Genomic DNA, 19,111 nt, shown 5'->3' on the forward strand with positions numbered 1-19,111 from the left:
AAAAAAATAAATAAAAGTAATGTAATGGCAGCTGCATTAGAGCAGTAGAGTAGTGAAAAAACGTAGGCCTCTTCTGAGTCTCGATATGTTGAATGAGTTAACAAATTCCAGGACAGGATTCCATGTATCTAGGTACTTCTTGGTAGAGCCTCAGAGTGAGAATCTAAACTTTTAAAGCTTTAAATTGTAAAGCACCTCCTTAGTCCAGCGGTCATGTGTTAGGGGTCCGGTGAGTCTCCAGTTGAGCAAGATCAGCCTCCGGGCTAACAAGGTTGTAAAAGCCAGGGCCCGCTTTAGTGCTACAGAGAGGTTAGTGTCAGGGGGAGTGCCAAAAATGACAATAGATTGGGAGGAATGGTCTGGCCATAACTCTGCTTGCATTGAAAACACTCGTCCAAAAGGCTTCTAGCTTAGGGCAAGACCAGAACATGTGACTGTCGTTGGCAGGGGATTGAAACTGTTCCAAAACTCACAGGGAGAGAACTGGCTGGATTTGATTTGTACAGAAGTAGGTTATCCATATACAGTGAGACTTTGAGTTGTGTCGGACCATCCAATACCTTTTGAAAACATACTCTGAACGATCAAACGGCCAGGGGTTCTTTTTTAAGAATTGGGGAGATAGTTGCTCGGTAGGCGACGCTGCAGAAACTCTTCAAATGTACACATCTTTTAGGACTTCCGCGTAGAGAGCGGGGAAAGTTTTGTAATCTTCTTAAAGCTGGCCTGGCGACTTAACGATTGATTGATGTCTCCTTAGCAGGGCGTGGAGCAGGACCACAGCGACAGCTGCAACCATGATTTAGGTGCCACCCTAATCCAAGGAAAAAAAAAACATAAGGACTCTGGGGAATAAGCTCCCCAGAGCTAAGTTAGTAACAAGCATCCTGGGACATGGATGCACACAGATGGAAAGAATGAGGAGAGTTTGTTTGTCAAAGGAAGTCATTAGGCCTAAGTGACCACCACCATATTCAGCCAGAGAGGACATTATTTCTTCAGCTTCTTCTTGCGTTGTCACCCCGGCCGGTCGTGCTATTAACGTCATCGCTACACAATTTCTTAGTAAATCCAAAATGAATTAAACTGCCTTGTTTTCTTTATGCCATGGCTATATGCTTACTGTACAATGGATTTCAAGGACTTTGCGTGCCGATTTAATGTCCTCCAACATTTATATTTTTTCTACGAATCTTAGAGTTAACATGTACTAAACATGAGTTGAATTTGCATTGCAGCGCTGCCACGCCTTGATGCTCATGAGAAGCATAGCATACGGTTATCTTTATGGAAGTGAATTAGGTTTAAATCACCATTATGCATGAATGAATATTTTTGCAATTTTACACATAATAAACCACAATGATCACATTACACAAAACTGAAATTGCACGTCAAAATGACACACTGTTAATATTTTAAAAATTTCACAAATCACGTTTTCAGGGGAGCCCATGTCTTATTAAGGGGAGCCAAGCTCCCCCTAACTCCCCCGTAGTTCGCACCCTGGATGTGAACCACAGCCAAGATTATCATAGTTAAAAAAAAATGCAGCGCAGTGACGATAAAGATATTTCATGCACAAGACTTATATATAATGCCTGTGACTGCCGGTGCGCTTCTACCCGCGCTGGAGTCGGCTGTCACTCTGTGAGTAGAGAATCCAGTCTGCAGTGTTGTTTAGACACTTCACTGATAAACCAGAGACGTGTACAGTAACAATCATGGTCAAAGCTTTTGTAGGCTATCATAGAAGTTTTTGTAGGCTATCCTAAAACCCTCTCTTATCTATGAGCCTCTCCCTCTCTCCCTCCCTCCCTTTTACTGTTGTTGAAAACAACTGAAGGAGCATTCTCAGAGATGGGGCTTTTTTTATTTAACATCAGGTAATTATTTTAGATAATTTTTCATTTACATGTGTTGCAGCTGTATATTTTCAAAAAGGAAAGGAAAACCTGTCTTTCCCATTTCATTTTTATGTTTTAATTTTATCTTACATGTGGCTTTGACTTACAACTGAACATTTAGCCCACTATGTTTAAAAAAAAAAAGAAAAAAGAAGATATATATGGTTTATCACCAATTTAGACTTTTTGGTCCATATCACCCAACACTACTTGGCTTTATTAGTACCGTATTTTCCGCACTATAAGGCGCACCGGATTATAAGGCGCACCTTCAATGAATGGCCTCTTTTAGAACTTTTTTCATATATAGGGCGCACCGGATTATAAGGCTCATAGAATAGAAGATACTGCAGTCAGTTTGACTGGGGTTGCGTTATGCATCCACTAGATGGAGCTGTGCTAAAGGGAATGTCAACAAAACCGTCAGATAAAGTCAAACTTTATGAAGCGTTCTGACAACTCCGTTCACTCCCTCCTTATAGCATTTAAATCTAAGTGGTCCGAGAAATGGCAATCGTCTCAACGTGGTCCCTGACATGTTGTCATCGGCTTGTACATAATTTCCCGGTAGATGTTTTGGTTCCACTCCGCCGCTGGGTTAAGGAAAGGATAACGGGGAAAGCAAACGTAAAACGAGCCCATGTCTCTGGGGGACGCCAACAACGGACGGTTGGGTTAAGAAAAACAACAACGGGAAAAGATCTCCGGTCAGCTTGAAAGTCCTGTGTTTTCCCCTATGGTTTTCCCCTCACACCAATTGCCAGAGTGATAGAGAAATGGCTCTGCCAATTGCTATTTGGCAAGTGGGCGGAGTCAAACGTTTAGCTCCACCCACATTGAGCCACTCCTCGATCTGCGTACTGCAGTCAGGGCTTACTCGAAAGGACAACGAAATCAGGTATGGATGCACTCTCGACACCTGCGCAGATTATGGCTGAATTGTTTTATTGTAAATTGTTTACTTTGTAACAGTTGTGTAACTGTTATAAATCATCGTATGCTTTGTATGTGGTCTTAAATTAATCATTAGAGGCTAAGCTTTCAATTGGTGTGTCGCATGGCTGTATATTTTGAATATTTAATGCTTTAAAGTTATAAAAACGCGAATGAGTGGAAGTTTTATCGAGGTTACAGCGACGCAGTGTCCCGTCAACGGGACAGTGATCCGAAAGGTTGATCCATATATAAGGCGCTCCGGATTATAAGGCGCACTGTCGTTTTTTGAGAAAATTAAAGGCTTTTAAGTGCGCCTTATAGTGCGGAAAATACGGTAGATGTTAGGTCAAAGTCTCTTGGTAGCCTGAGGCGTTCTTTAAAAAGGTGAGGGTCTGGGTCAGATGCAGATGGTTTGTCATCAGTGTCCTTAACTTTTTGTAATGGTTCCGCTGTTTGGTACATCTGAGCTCTTTTCAGGTCGGAGATAAAGGAAATAGTGCAGGTATTGCTAACAGTGATCCTCTACTAGTAATGAAGAGTTGAACCTCCACTGTTTTAAAGTTAAGTTTAGCTTGCTTGCGGAAGTAGAGATCAATGGATGTCGCAGAAAAATTAGAAAGATTTAGCTCTGGGAAATATGTCTCCATGAGTCTGTAAGCCCAAGTTGTTTGGCAAAAGCATGTAGGGTCCTGGCTGATTTAGTTGAAGTAGACGCTTTACCCAATGATCTGTCCAGTACAGGGTCTTGGGTAGGGATGTAACGATTACCGGGGTAACGGTAAACCACGGTTAAAATGTTGATAACAATTACCGTTTTCATTTAAAATATAATTATTATCACGGTGGATTACCACGGTGTGGAAACCGCGTGTTCCCAATTTCATCCAGGTCTCCTGAAGTCGCCGCGCGGGCGCACTGCCTATCCTACAGTGCGTTTCGTGAAGTTGGAATCATTTGTATTTATCAGCCTTGTAAAAAAGGCCATAGTAACACTTGCTCTCTCTCCTGAGATGATTGGCCAATCAATGATTGAGTCATCGCTTTGATCTCCTGCCAATCACTCGCGCTCAGACAGGAGAAGGGGACAGATACAGCCACTGTAAACAGACTTTTTTTCTTTTTCTATAATTCCTTTCCCGTTTTCGGACTTGTTGAAGTGATGTGTGTAGCCCAGAACGTAAGTTAAAACTATTCTGTAACTTGCTAAACTGTCATGGGTTTTACTGCCTCGTTATCTGTGTAAACGTTTAAAGGTAAGTTTATTCATATTTCAATAAGTGTTCTTCTACGATGTGGATAAATTTAGCCTGTGTTACGACATGACATTTATTTGGAGTGAGAGAGATACTGAATTATCGCCTTGATAATATTGCTGTTGCTGTGTTTCTTATTGCATAGCTGATAGCTGATAGATGTGCAGATTGTTTAATATTACTTGTTCAGCCACGTGTTGATATTCAGGTTGTGTTAAGGCAATTTGCTAGCAACGTGCAATCGCCAGTAAACAGACTAGCGCTGTGGAGCCACGTGCTTAGCTATTAAAGGTGTATTACACTGTTTGCTCTGTTATGGATACGTGTGCTGTAATAGATGTGGCTTATTCTCAGTTTGTGTTACTGAACAATAGGTTACATTTATGTTAATTATTACAGAGAAATGAATGTAATTCTTAGTATTGTTTCTTGTTATATGCTTATATCGGAAGATTTAGTTTTGCTAAATAATGTTTATAGTAAGTCAGATGCTTACTAATGTGCATTATTATTTGCTTATATTTCAGAACCACATCCAGCGTCACATGTAATGTGAAATACAACTTCATAGTTAAATTCATGTTCGAGTTCTAAATAAATCTTCCTGGATCTCAAAGTCAGACATCTCTGGTTCAAGTTCTTACCAGACACCCTACAGCGGGCCAGTGTTTTAGTAGCCAGTTTTCAATAGTTTTTACACGCCTGTTGCCTATATTTTTGTAATACGGTTACACTTTTTGAAACTATTTCAGCTTGGGTAGGCCTATCAGTGCTTTCTAAACATATTGAACACACTTTATTTTTATTTATTTTTTTAAGATCAATTTTTTTGTTTGGTTTTTCATTATAAACAATAACAGAACAACACACTTGAACAAGAACAACCCCCCCTCTCCCACCCCTCACCCTCCACGGTCTCGAGGAAAAGAGCGAAAAAACAAATAAACAAACAAAAACCGAACTTCTTGCGATGCTGAGGTCATTAGGACTGACCTCTCCATAGGTCTATAGTAGATGATTTGGCTTTGTTAATCCTTGCTGTAAAGAGCTCAAGCATAACAATGTCTAGAAAATACACCAACCACTGTTTTATACAAAGCGAGTGGGGGGGAGCCAGCGCTGAGCTATCATTTTCTTGGTCGCAGTTGAGCCAGCTAACCAAACCTTCCTTTGTCTCCCAAGCAGATGTAATTTAGAGTCGTCAAGAAGTAACAAAACAATCGGGTCAGTAGGAATTCGACATCTTATCACATCAGATATTATTGATGTTTTATTCCAAAACTCATGCACCTGTTCACACTCCCAGACCATGTGCAGGAAAGTTCCAGTTTGTTCAGGTTGGCAGAACGTGCAATAGGGAGGAGGAATGGCTTTAGAGACGTATCTCTTCTGAGGAGTCCAATATGTCCTATGACATATGTTGAAGTGGATCTGCTGGTGATTTGGGTTCTTGGAACAGTGGGAAATGTTGTCCCAAACTGTCTCCCAATTAATTACGTTCCCCTCCGGGCTCAGCTCTCGCTCCCTTTTCTTTACTACTGGGAGATCTCCTACGGATATTTGCATCAATTTAGCATAAATCCTGGACACTAATCCTCTCGCAGGAAAATCAACAAGCCATTTAATGACTGGGTGGGTCTCGAGACTGTTTCCCCGTGGTACTCCATAACATTTTAGGGCTGACCTCAAAGCTCAACATACCTTCATCATTGAATAATTGGTCTAGAGTATAAATACCTCTGTCACTCCACTGGTTACAAACAAAAGGTTTGTTACCAGACATTAAGTGCATGTTGTGCCAAATTGGGGTGTTCAAATGCCAATTATTGGTGTAGCGAAGTTTCTCCTCCACCTGTTTGATTTGATTGATAACTTAAGTTCATGTATGGCATGGGGAATAAAAGATCTCTTATAAATGTTCCGACTCGCCCTTGGAACCCTGAATCTACGGCCAGATGGAAGCAACTCAAACTCTAAGTTTAGTGGGTGTAGGGTGTCTGCTGATATCTGTCTGGCCTTCCTGAGTACTGCATTATCAAATAAATCCCCAAGCTGCCTTTGTGACTTGCCAGTCACCTTCCCTGCAGTATTAACAATTTTGGAAAGCTTGTTTCTTCTTATCTTTCACATTCAGGTTACCATACCAGGCAGTTATATTAAACTATAAAATACTTTCTACTAAGCCCCTATATGCCATCTCAAGAATGTATTGACTGACCTCGAAACTCCTCAATTTTCTAATTTCAAAACAACCGTTGGTTAGCTCTCTTAAAAATACTCTCTGAGTTAACATGAAAACTTAAAGTGCGATCAATGATTGTACCCAAATACTTGAAATTTTCGACTACTTCCACAGGCCGGCTGTTAAGTACAACAGGGTTGAAGTTACTGGCCCCTCTCGGTTTCGTTTGTATTATAAGTTCTTTTGTTTTAGTCACGTTAATTTCCAATTTAACAGTTTGACACCATTCCTGCAGTAAATGACTTGGCTAAAGTAAGCTTCCTCATGTGCTGCATTATTTTCTGTGAGAAGTCCTACCAAAGCCATGTCATCAGCATATTTAAGTAAACTAACATTGGTGCTGTGCACAGTCATTTCATTTATATAAATAGAGAACAACAAAGGTGACAACACACAGCCTTGTGGTGCTCCAGTATTTATAACAAGCTCCTCTGAGTAAACCCCATTCATTAACACTCTCTGAGGGCGGTCAGTTAAGAAACTTCTAATCCAGTGAATGAGCCCGCCATTCACAGTCATCCTATAAAGTTGTTCTAAAAGAATATCAATTTGCATAGAATTAAAAGCAGAAGAAAATCAATAAAAAGAACCCGAGCAAGCGATTTTGGTTTTTGCAAATGTTGAGCTATTTGATTTACAAGAGTAAGAGTTGCATCCTCTGTGCCCCTGTGTGGCCTATAGGCAAATTGAAGGGGGTCAAGTTGATTCTCAACAGAAGACATTAAATGGGTGCTGACCACCCTCTCCATACACTTAGCTAAGAGTGGAGTGAGTGCCACTGGTCTAAAGTCTCCAAGGGCTACAGCCTTCGAGACTTTAGGCACAGGTATTATTGTGGATTTCTTCCATGAATTTGGAAAAACCACAATTCAGCAAAATTTGAAACCGCTGAGTAAGAACCCCTTTAAGCTGTTGAGACCATACCTTTAACACCCTTCCTTGAAGGCCATCAGGCCCCGGGGTTTTATTTGGTCTAATTTTAGAGAGACACCTGGCTACTTCTTGTTCTGAAAGCTGTATATGTTCATAGCTACCAATCTGATCACAGGTAATACTACAGCCTATTTTTGGGTCTCTCACATCGTATCTTCCATAGAAGATGTTTAAATCATTAACAAATTTGCCACAATCTGTCACATTTAAAGTTTAAAGTTGGTCAATGTGTTGGTGATAATGGGGCCATAGGTTAGCATACACTTTTTTGGAGACACACCTGCAAAGGCGAGGTCTTGCAGTCTTAGACTTCCAGTGAGGTTTTGCTCTATTTCTCTCCATGAGATGAGGGGTCTATCCACACTCTGAGGGCCCGTAGCTGAAAGTCTCTATGGTACACTTTAAGGTTGGGGACGGCCAGGCCTTCCGTGTTCGTGGTACGTTGCAAGGTAGAGTATTTTAGCCTAGGTTGTTTACTATTACAAATATACTGCCGGATTGCGGCATCAAGTTTCTTCCAGAAATTTATCGGTGGGGGTAAGGGGATTATTGTACTTAAGAAGTTCACACAAAGAACTATGTTCATTTTCACAACAGCAATCCTGTACCGTAGCAATGCCGGCAGCGCAGACCAATTAGTCAGATCCCTTTTGAACACTACTTAGTATAGTTTCATAGTTGTCCTGGACAACTCTCTGTAGCGATGCGTGGATGGTGATGCCCAAATATGTAATTTTGCTTTGGGTTGGTATTGTATCACTAATAGCTGATGTCACCTGTTTGTTGTTCAACAGGACCAGATTTATTCCCATTGATTTTATAGCCAGAGATTGAGCCAAATTCGTTAAAGATCTTAAAGGGGTGATAGAATGCAAAACCGATTTTACCCTGTCATAGTTGAATAACGACAGTTCGGTGGGTAAATAGGACATACATAGAAGCTCAAAATCCCATTGACACCCCTTTACTATGAAAATCTCATATTTTGAAACTGCCACTGAAAACGGGCGAATCTCAACAAAGCTAGTTACTTGCGTAAGCATCTCAAAATCCGGAACCTTTGTCACGGCCATGGGTGTATTAAGAGAACGCTCACGCCCCAACATTACATAGGCTACACAACTGAACTGAGATCAGGTAGTCTTCTGAATCTAGGTCACGCAGATCTCTGCTATTCCATTACAAAATTCACTTCTGAAACTTTTTTATGCGAGAAATCAACTATGTAAAGCTCAAATATGGGCTGTTTTGCGAAAATGGATGGCTAATTGCAAATTTTGTCCGACTGTTGTTCGTAATTAAGCGGCCGGTGCTGCCTGTGTTGTTGCCTCGCCGCCCGGCCTGCCTTCCTTCACAGACCCCGGCCTGCTGTGAGGTACTTGGAGCTCCGTCACGACTGGCAGCCCACAGCACTTCATACCCGCGCAGAGTCACTGGTAACACCGCTAATGGACTACTAAACGCCGCTGCTCTGACAGAGCTTCAGGGCCTGCAGCTCCCCTCTTCCTGCTAGCTAAATGCCTGGTGTGTGTGAGTGAGCGCGGTCAGCGAGCTTGTTACACCAGCAATCTGTTACCACAGGTTCCAGTTAATCTTTTAATGTGTGTAATTATAATGTGTTGAGTTATTTAAACAAACGATTGAGGAAATAAACGCCGCTTGTCCGCGAGTCTCATTGATAGAGCCTGCTGCTGGATGTAGCTCTATCAATGAGAGCTAGCTAGCTAGCCTCCTCTTAGAATTCCTCTGAAATTCACAAATATTCATTAACTTGAAATCGGACACCGTTATTAGCTTAGAAGACATTTAGTTAGATGTTGTGTAAGTGGCGTGACGAAATTCAAACTGTAAATATACTCGAATTACGCCGAAAAGGAAGCTAACTATCCATGATTTGTAGTTAGGATTGAAGGGACAGTCACAGCTAACGAAACACTTTGTCTTCACAAATATTCATTAACTTGAAATCAGACACCGTTGTTAGGTTTATAAGACATTTAGTTAGATGTTGTATAAGTGGCGTGACATGTGTGTAACATGTGGTAAGAGATTGCTGGTGTAACAAGCTCGCTGACCGCGCTCTCACTCTCAGTTGAAGGCCCTGGAGCTCTGTCAGGGCAGCAGCGTTTGGTAGTCCATGCTGTGGGCTGCCAGCCGTGACGGAGCTCCAAGTACCTCATAGCAGGCCGGGGTCTGTGAAGGAAGGCAGGCCGGGTGGCGAGGCAGAACCGGCGGCTGAACTCCGACACAGTCTTACCAAATTTGCAATTAGCCATCAATTTTCGTAAAACGGCCCACATTTGAGCTTTATATAGTTGATTTCTCACTTAAAAAAAGTCTCAGAAGTGAATTTAATAACGAAATAGCCCGACAATGTATAACTTTGCAGTGTCTGAAATATGAGGCCTGCTGCCGAGTCTCCCATGTGTTTCTATGTAGTTTGCTCAAACCAATCAGCGCATAGCTCATTCTGAATATTCATTAGCATACCATATTTGGAAGAAAAGCTCTTGTTCCAAATCGAGCCATATTCACAGGGTAGTTAAGGGCCTAATAAAATAGCATTCGGGCAATTTTCAGCCCGACCAATGTTACATACCCCATTAGGAGACCTTAAGGAACAGTGTAAAATACCCTATATAATCATTCTATCACCCCTTTAAGAATTTTTGGAACGGAGTCCTCAAGGTCAGATATGTACAGTAAAATATTGTCTACAAATAATATTGAGTTGTTATTGGATTTAATCTGGACTTTACATATTTTATTTTGCCTTGTGGCCTGGGCTAACGGTTCAAGAGAGATCGCAAATAGCATGGGAGATAGTGGGCATCCCTGTCTCGAGCCCCGCGCGATGGGGAATGGCTGTGAATGCAGGCCATTGGTTGAGACTGTGGCCGTGGGATTCACATACAAAGTACGTACCCTGTCAATGAATTTGGCTCCCAAATCAAGCCTCTCCATTACTTGCCACAGGTAGTTCCATTCTAGGCGGTCAAAAGCCTTTTCTGCGTCCAGTGATAAAACTGCTGCTGTTGTTGGGAGGTTTTTGGCTTCTTCTATTACATGGAGTAATCTGCGTATGTTGTCTGCAGCTTGACGCTTTGGTATAAACCCTGATTGGTCGGGGTGGACTAGCTTCTCAATGAAGCGTTCTAGGCATAGTGCCAAGACTTTGGAATAAAGCTTAATGTCAGTCCCAATGAGGCTGATGGGCTTGTATTTAGATCTTTGCCCATTTTGTGTATGACCGAAATTAGTGCAGTTTTGGTTTGTTGATGAAAGGTGCCATCTCTATGGCACTATTGTAAAATGATAGGTCCTAGTGTGTGTCAAAGAACTGTAGTAAGAGTTCTGATGGAATTCCATCCAACCCTGGTGTTTTCCCTTTCTTAGCTGTTTTTAACGCTGATTTGAGTTCCTCTAACGTATTCGGTTGACCCAGTTCTTCTGCCTCCTCTGGGTCAAGAAGAGGCAGGTTTAACTCTTTTAGGAACTTTTGACACTGCGTCGAATCTGGATTGCAGGAGGATTCCTACAACTTTGAATAAAAGGAATGGAAAGTGGCAGTGATCTCCTTTTAGGATTTGTTGAGATACCTTGGTCCGTGCGGATGCTATTAATAGCAGCTCTGGACTTGTTTTGTTTTAATTTCAGAGCTAGCAATTTGCATGGTTTACAGCCGTTAAAATAGTAATTTTGCCTCACTCTGTGCAGTATGAATTCAGCTCTCCTTTTTAGCAAGTCATTTAGCTCTGCTCGATTTGTGACTAAAAGTGTGTAGATTTAGAAAAACAAGTCTTAAGAGATTGCTCTAACGATGTACAACGTTCTTCCAACTCCTCAATCCTTGCCTCTCTCTTTTTCTTCAAATTTGCTGCAAAGGAAGATGTGAAATCTGATAGAAGTAGTCTGAATATTGTGGTACACTGACAGTCTAAAGCCCCTGACACACTAACCCGATGGCCAACCGTTGGCAGAAAAGGCAGTTGGACTGATCAGTCGGCTCCCCAAGGTCCAAAAAGTGCCTCAGAACACACCGAAGCGACGCCGAGTTGAGCGTGGAATACGTCTCCATAACAGCAGACCGCGCTATTGTCTATTATACATCTGTATTGTCGCCCCAAAAAATTTAAACCGGCAGCTGATGGGACGAACGCGTCACATGGTTCTGGCTGCTCCCGGATTTTTCAACCTGGCATAATGGCTCGTTCAGAATACAATCTCATATTTTATGAAGATCGTTCACCGAAAGGTGTTTCTGAAAACATTTTAAGTGAGAAATAGACCGTGCAGTTGCTGAATCTGTCTTCATTTCATATTGACAAAGGTCAGTTTAAAAGATTTTCGTCAGATTTTGAGAGGCTTAGTCACGCTCATCCCACTCGTCATTTCCGGGTTGGCACTCCACCAATCAGATTGGTCATGGAGTCCGACTGCCGGCCCTCCGACGCAACAAGTCAGATCGGCCAAAATGAAAGCCGACAGCTCCTCGGACGGACGACGGCACGGAACACACCGAACAGACTCGAGTCACTGCCCTCGCCAGACTGTCCGACGGCCGATTATCGGCTCGGTGTGTCACTGCCTTAAGACACACAGCATGTAACAGCGATGTCTCAAGTTTAAATCATTCTGTTTTATGTCACTTTCTACTGTCAACTATCAAATGAAGGCATTCATTCAAATATTCTACAAAAAACAACAGAAGTCATAACAGAAGAGGTCATAACAGCTGATTAGAGGAAAAGTCAAATCAACCTAAATATTTGGAGACAAATATAATAAAAAAAATCTTCTGAAGGACATTCTTTCAGATTGCAAATCTTTACAGCAACGTTTGGACAACATTTAAATATTTTGGTTATATTTATGTAAATTCTGAAATGGAGGTTCTCAAGTGTTCTGTTGCACAAACCCAATCAGACGTTTGTGGCTATAAAACCCAGAAAAGATCCCTCTTAGTTTGAAATAGTATGCACTAATAGTTCTGCATCACGAGTATAACTCTTTTAGCAGAGCATTTCTTCATCCTCAATGCATCATCTTCATCAGGTCAGCTGACAGTAAAAACTCTTACTTTGTGTCTGAGGGTCCAGGTTCATTACTGAAGAGTAGAGGAGGTTCTTTGGACTTCATGGACAGACAGCTGGATACTGGAGAATCTGCTCCATCCTCCTCTTCCTCTGAATCATCATCTCCTGATCTGAAGTCATTCTGAGAGAAAAACGGGAACACTGGCTGTGATTTCACAACATTGGAAACACGTTTGCACAAGAGTCACATGTACTGTAAGAATGAGAGAAAAGTGTGTGACAGTATACAGTATAATAAAACCATACAGCACTCCAAAAAAAGAAATCTCTAATAAATCCTTTAAATCCTTTTACGCCGCAAAAAAGTCACATTATATCTTTAGCAGAAAGTTGAAAAATGCTGCGTTTACTTCACACAAGAGCAGCCATTTTCCCCTGTTGCCATGGGAACATTATGAAGTGACGTAATTATGCGACGTGAAGGTCATAGGAAAGCAGGGTGTTGGGGGAATCACTTTTTTTTCCTCTTTTTCATCAAACCGCAGTTCCCGCAATTTCATTGCATGAATATCCCGCATATTCCATCGCATTTTTTAAGAAAATATGCCACATAATCAAGAATCTTTGCCCGCAACAATCACAAAGTGTCAATCACATATCCATACCTGCAAACTAGTCGCTTTTCGGAGAAAATCGCCATTTTGAATGGGAAAATGTCATCCACGTGAATCGTGTAGATCTGAAGAGTTTTTATTTTTTTTTGGGGGGGGGGAGGGTGTCCGAGACCCGATGCTAATACGGCAACGGTGCCTTAACGACCGTTATCTACCGGACTGAATAGCAACGTGGATTTCGGTGCCTTATTTAGGTGCCACTTAAATGCCTGCGCTTCTCTCTGATGCTCCAAAAACGGACGTTTGAGGCAACTGAAACATCGCCGCACGGGACGCTAGTTGACACTACACTCGAACTAGCTAACGTTGGCCTACCGTTAGCTAGCAGCTGGAGTAAACGTGGTTAAAATGCTGACAGCTGAACGGTGTAAACGTGTGTCTGTATTTCACTGGAGAGGATTCTAACATCAAGACGTACAACAGTTTGTAGAGCCGTTGTCTGAAAAACAACTCAGATGGTGTGTTCACTTGAAATTTGCCTCGCCAGCCTCATGCTGCATTCAAAGTTGTTGTAAAATACCCTTTTCCCATTCAGTGGTTGTTTTTGTCGTTTAACAGGAATTTACCGGTGAAATAAGTTATTGTTATTACATTTTTAATAAATCATTTCATTTTGACTCTGTGGCCTTAGTCAAGCCGTTGTTTAATGTCGCCGACTGTCGTTTTGGGCTCTTTATTTATTTTTTTTAAGATCAACTTATTTCTTTTATATTTTTGAACATACTGAACAGAAAAATACAATTGAACAAGGTGCTCCTTTTATTTATAAATATATATACAGTATACATTTTTATCAGTGAGTAAATTCCTGAAAATAACTGAAAAGGAGTAGGCCTTTTTCTTCTCTTTTCTCGTGTCCATGAATGTAGCTTCTGGAATAGTCACAAAGTTCCATTTGAAGATAAAACATTACATAAGTGTTGACGCTTGTGTATTATGACAGATTGGTTGGTGTCTCGTTCTGTGGATCCCTGATCATCCTTTCACGTGTTGTTTTTTTCTCTTCTTCTCCCTGCAGACTACTGTGCCAGTAAGTTTGCAGCAGTAGGTTTCGCAGAGTCTGTGGGTCTGGAGCTGCTGGCAACTGGGAAAGATGGTGTCAAGACCACCATTGTGTGCCCGTACTTCATCAACACTGGAATGTTCAATGGGTGTCAAACTAAGTAAGTTGACTTTTTTTTATTTTTTTATTTCAACAGACCTGGTGCATGTTTATAATATTAATGCTCAAAGTACAAAGCACAAGTCTAAATAAGCTATGTTATCATGTCTTAGTCTTGTTGCATTTTGTAGAAAAAAACAAATTTTTGGTCATATTGTACTGGGGTGGAGGCAGAAATCTCAGAATATGTCCAAAACTGGACAAATAAAAGCCAAGCTATCTGCATGAAGAGATCCCAGTGTAGTACAGGTGTAACAGTACACAGTAGTTGTGGTTCGGTTCATACCCCGGTTTAGGAGTAGATAATAATAATAATAATAATAATAATAATAATAATACATTTTATTTGTAACGCACAAACTAGGGCTGTCAGCATTAACATGTTAATCGCATTGCGATTAAGGGCCGAGCATAACGCGCTAACTTTTTTTTAATTGCATGCCGCCATTTATTAATTTATTTTCACTTCACTCGGCTTCACGTCGTGCCTAACAGACAACTATTTTGACCCTTTGCCGCACCTTTACTTATCATCAAGCTGCCATACTTCCTCCTAACACATCCTCCTGCTGCTGGCTGCAGGAATGATGGAGAAATGAAGCGCAACACAATTCTGAATGCCGCTTTTTATTTTCCAAAACTCCCAGACGGCTCGTAGACAAGTCGAAAGCCATATGCACATTGTGTAAAGCCGAATTAAAGGGGTGATAGAATGCAAAACTGATTTTAGCTTGTCATAGTTGAATGACAGTTTAGTGGGTAACTAGGACATACATAGAACCTCTAAATCCCATTGACACCTATTTCCTCTGCAAATCTCACTATTTGAAACTGCCTCTGAAAACAGGCAAATCTCAACGAGTCCCATAGTTGACGTCAACTATTGCGGCTCCTCCTCATTTGGCTCTAGTCTTTCTCTTTGTCACGCCCCAACATTTGCATTGGCTACACAACTGACCTGAGATCAGTTAGTCTTCTGAATCTAGGTTGTGCAGATCTCAGAAATTGTATACATCTGCTATTTTACCATTAAATTCACTTCTGAGACTTTTTTTATGTGAGAAATCAACTATGTAGAGGTCAAATATGGGCCGTTTTACGAAAATGTATGTCTTATTGCAAATTTAGTCCGACTGTGTCGGAGTTCAGAGGCCGGTGCTGCCTGGGTTGTTGCCTCGCCGCCTGGCCTGCCTTCCTTCACAGACCCCGGCCTGCTGTGAGCTCGATTGAGCTCCGTTAGGCTGGCAACCCACAGCACTCCATACCCGCGCCGTTTTGGGCTAATGGACTACGAAACGCCGCTGACAGCTAACAGTTAGCTGACAGCTAACGTTAAACAGTGTAAAGTGTGTAGAGGATTCTAACACCGGGACCTAACAGTCTGCTCTGCAGCGCAGCAGCTGCCGTTGTCGGAATTAAACAACACAGATGGTGCATTCACTTAAGACAGGTAGCCTCGTGGTGCATTCACAGTAATTGTCAAATACCATTTTCCCATCTGGTGGTTGTTTTTGTCGTTCAACACCAATTTACTGGTGAAATAAGTTATTGTTATAGTTATTACATTATTATTAAATCTTTAATTTTGACCATGGCCTTAACAATAAACAAGTTGCTGACTGTTGTTTAGTACCCTTATTTTTTTCTTTTTTCTTTTGTTTACAGTAAATAAATAATAAACAAATACAAATCTTAAAGTCAAGTTCATAAAGTACTTTCTTTGCATTCATTTGATTCCCAATCAAGATACACTGGTAAGAATTGCTTTCCATTGTTAATAAGTTCTTAAAAACTGTTCTGAAATGCAAAATAATAGAATTTTAATCATGTGATAAAACATGCGATTAATCGTGATTAACTATAGAAATTCAGCAATTAATCGCGATTAAAAAAAATTCATCGTTTGACAGCCCTAATTTAAACAAATCTCAAAGTTATATTAAAGAAGTGCTAGGAAAAGGGATGAGAAGGGAAAACTTGTACTCAATCCTGAGTAAGACCGGAAGCCAGTGGAGTGATTTGAGGATGGGGGTGATGTGGTCGTGTTTGTGCACCCTCATTAGGGTCCTGTAGGATTCCAGTTCTTATCGATTCTTGATTCTGATCCTTTGAGGGGCAGGGTGAAAACCGATCACATGCCAAATTCACAGAATTTGTTAAATCTTTTTAAACTTTTTCTGTGCGTGTCTGTGTCTGTGTCTGTGTCTGTGTGTCTGTGTGTCTGTGTGTCTGTGTGTCTGTGTGTCGTGTGTGTGTGTGTGTGTGTGTGTGTGTGTGTTTCACTTTGCTGGATATACCAAGCTAACTTTTCCTTCACTTTCCTGGAGCACGACGGATACCTGACAGAAACTGTTGAGTTGAAAAAGGTTGAGGGGAAAAAAAGGCGCTTCCATAATGCTGGCTCTTCTGTGTCTACCCTCAACAATTAAAGCCCGGCTTAAATTCCCTCAGAGCCTTTCACTAAGAGCAAACTCAATAATAAGCCATTTTGCTGACACTAGATATCAAACAAAAGCCAGACAGACACTATATCGTATTAAGTTGCTCACAAAATACCCCCGCGAATCAAATCCATACTTCAACGTTAACCGGCAAGCCACAAAGCCTGTTTGGAAATGAACACCTTTGCTGAAGTGTTAAAGTCGTTAACGATGATAATGAAAAGACGAGACAGCACTGCCGCATTTAAACACTGACAGTGGCGATATCAACATGTATCATTGATGAAAAGGACAACACTAAAATGTAATAAAACTCTCTTTAATTGCATTGCCTTCCACCTTTTCTTACGCCCCCTGTCTCGCTCTACACACTCACTCACTCACTCACTCACTCACATTCTGGAGCCGGCTGACTCCATCTCTGTATGTCCGTCTCTCTACTCAGTGCGGTTCTGGTGGTTGATTAACACAGATTTTTGCTGACAGGCCGGATGGATGGCGCAGCGCCATAAACCATGAGGCAAATGTCTGCTCAACATTTCAATATTTGACAGACGTTGTCTGTCAGGTAAATGTAGTACAATGTTTTCCTCTGAAGTCAGACTGTAAGTCAGTAGTAGGCAGGTTGCATATGAAGTGCTTTGGGTCCTTCTGGAAATAATTTTGGCGAAATGACACAAGTTCCAACATACGTCGGGCCATATACAGTTAGCCAGCTTTCCAAAAAAGTTGAATCCATTTTTTAAATAATTGTCCAGACATTGCTTCATGCGCACTGTTACTGCATCTGCTCTTCTATCCGAGATGCTGCACGGAGACTGACATAGGCAGGGTGTTAACTTCATGCTAGTCTATATGCTTGACGTTCCACTTCCGGGATTGCCCCGTTGCCGATGGTTATTCCGCCAAATTTCACTCATTTAGGCCAGATATCCATTGCCTTGGCCTTCCTCTGTGTTGTAATTCTAAACTCCGGTGGATCGGCACCGCGGCTTTTCCCGGTGGAACCGCCCAAGATGGTTGTGATTGGTTTAAAGTAATGCCAATAAACCAGAGCATGTTTTCCTCCCATCCCAGAATGTTGTGTGGACTAGCCAGACCCGCAAAGCGAGACTAACTTCATACATGAAATGGTGGTCCCTATAAACAACATCGGAGTTGAAACGCTGAAGAACATTCATTGTGTCTGGAAGAAAACATAGCACTGGGTTGAGAATGATTGTGACTGTGTGTGTAGTGAATAGAGAGAGTGATAGAGAGACAGCGATGTGAGTGATAGAGAGACAGCGACTTCCGGCTGCGCTGACAGCAAACAGCTGTTGGTGATCAGAGCGGAGTAGAAACATTGGGCTCCGTGGTGCATGGCTGACTCGTGTGCTCGCAGCTCTTAACCATCTTCCCCATACTGCCTGAACAAAACAAAATGTAACTCTTTGTGTAGCGCTGTCCTGTCCAAAAAAAGGGCAATGTGTAGTTGTTGAGGAACAGATAAGCAGAACCAAAATTCTTATTTTGGTAACACTTTCTGTAAAAAACGGTGCAGTGAGAGCAGTCGCTCACTGTAACTGCTCTTCTGTCCAGCCAGGATGTTTTGGATAGGGTGGTTGTCATTACCCATTATGACCCTCCACCACATTTCTTAATGAGTCCAGTCTCCTGCCCAACGCTGAGCTGGCCTTTTTGACCAGCTTGTCCAGTCGTCTGCTGTTTTAGTCTGTCAACAAACTGTAGCAAAAAACGGGGTACTCGCCACCACAGTCTGAACGTTAAAATGTGCAGCATGCAAGCTTTGTTTTTGTGATTAACAAACACAACATTTTTCACAAAATACACAACATACAACTCAAAACATGAACACATCCCCCGCTTCGTCATCACCACACCCAGACAAAAATCAAGAAAAGAAGACACCGTGACTACAATATTCAAAACCATTCAACATAATAGTATCAAAATAGACAATAAACCATAAACCAAATAAAAATATGTATAAATGACAACACCATAAGCCCATCATACACGTCTCTCCCAGCACAAAGCTTCTAAGGAGCCCCAACATGTCTGTTTTTTTTTTAATGTTATTGCCTTCTATTTTTTATGAAATAAAGCTGAAGTTAAATGGGTTAACAGAGTTTCAGTTGTTGGTATGTTAAAAACAAGAAGCTTAAACGTCAGCCGTGTCTTTCAGTCCTCTACTCCAGTGGTTCTCAAACTTTTTTCATTAATGTACCCCTTTTTGAATTGTTTCTTTAAGATGGTAGAAAGAAGAAAGGAAGTAGGCAAGAATAGGTCGAAAATAGTATCAAAAACTTCAAAAACAGTGACATAATGTCGAAAAAAGCGAGTAACTTGTAAAAAGTAGGACAGTAGAAGGAAGGAAGGAAGGAAGACAAGAATAGGTCCAAAGAAGAATTTTTGGTAGGAAAAAAAAAAAAAGTCTACATAAAGAGGAACAATGTTCTGGACAACAGCCTTGTAACTATTAAACATTTTGTTAAATATCTCGCGTACCCCCTAAAGTCCTCCA

At 41.4% G+C, this 19,111-nt stretch overlaps 1 protein-coding gene across 3 annotated transcripts in view; it reads left to right on the forward strand.

Moving 5' to 3' along the window:
• The window catches only part of LOC120568595 (epidermal retinol dehydrogenase 2-like), a 108,258-nt gene that overhangs the window by 36,879 nt on the left and 52,268 nt on the right, over positions 1-19,111 (forward strand). For all 3 annotated transcript variants that reach the window (XM_039816208.1, XM_039816206.1, XM_039816207.1), the window contains exon 5: positions 14,000-14,144. In XM_039816208.1, coding sequence (XP_039672142.1) covers positions 14,000-14,144 — 145 coding nt within the window. The remainder of the gene's footprint in view (positions 1-13,999; positions 14,145-19,111) is intronic.

The sequence above is a fragment of the Perca fluviatilis genome, chromosome 11 (assembly GCF_010015445.1).
Source record: "Perca fluviatilis chromosome 11, GENO_Pfluv_1.0, whole genome shotgun sequence".
Classification (NCBI taxonomy): domain Eukaryota; kingdom Metazoa; phylum Chordata; class Actinopteri; order Perciformes; family Percidae; genus Perca; species Perca fluviatilis.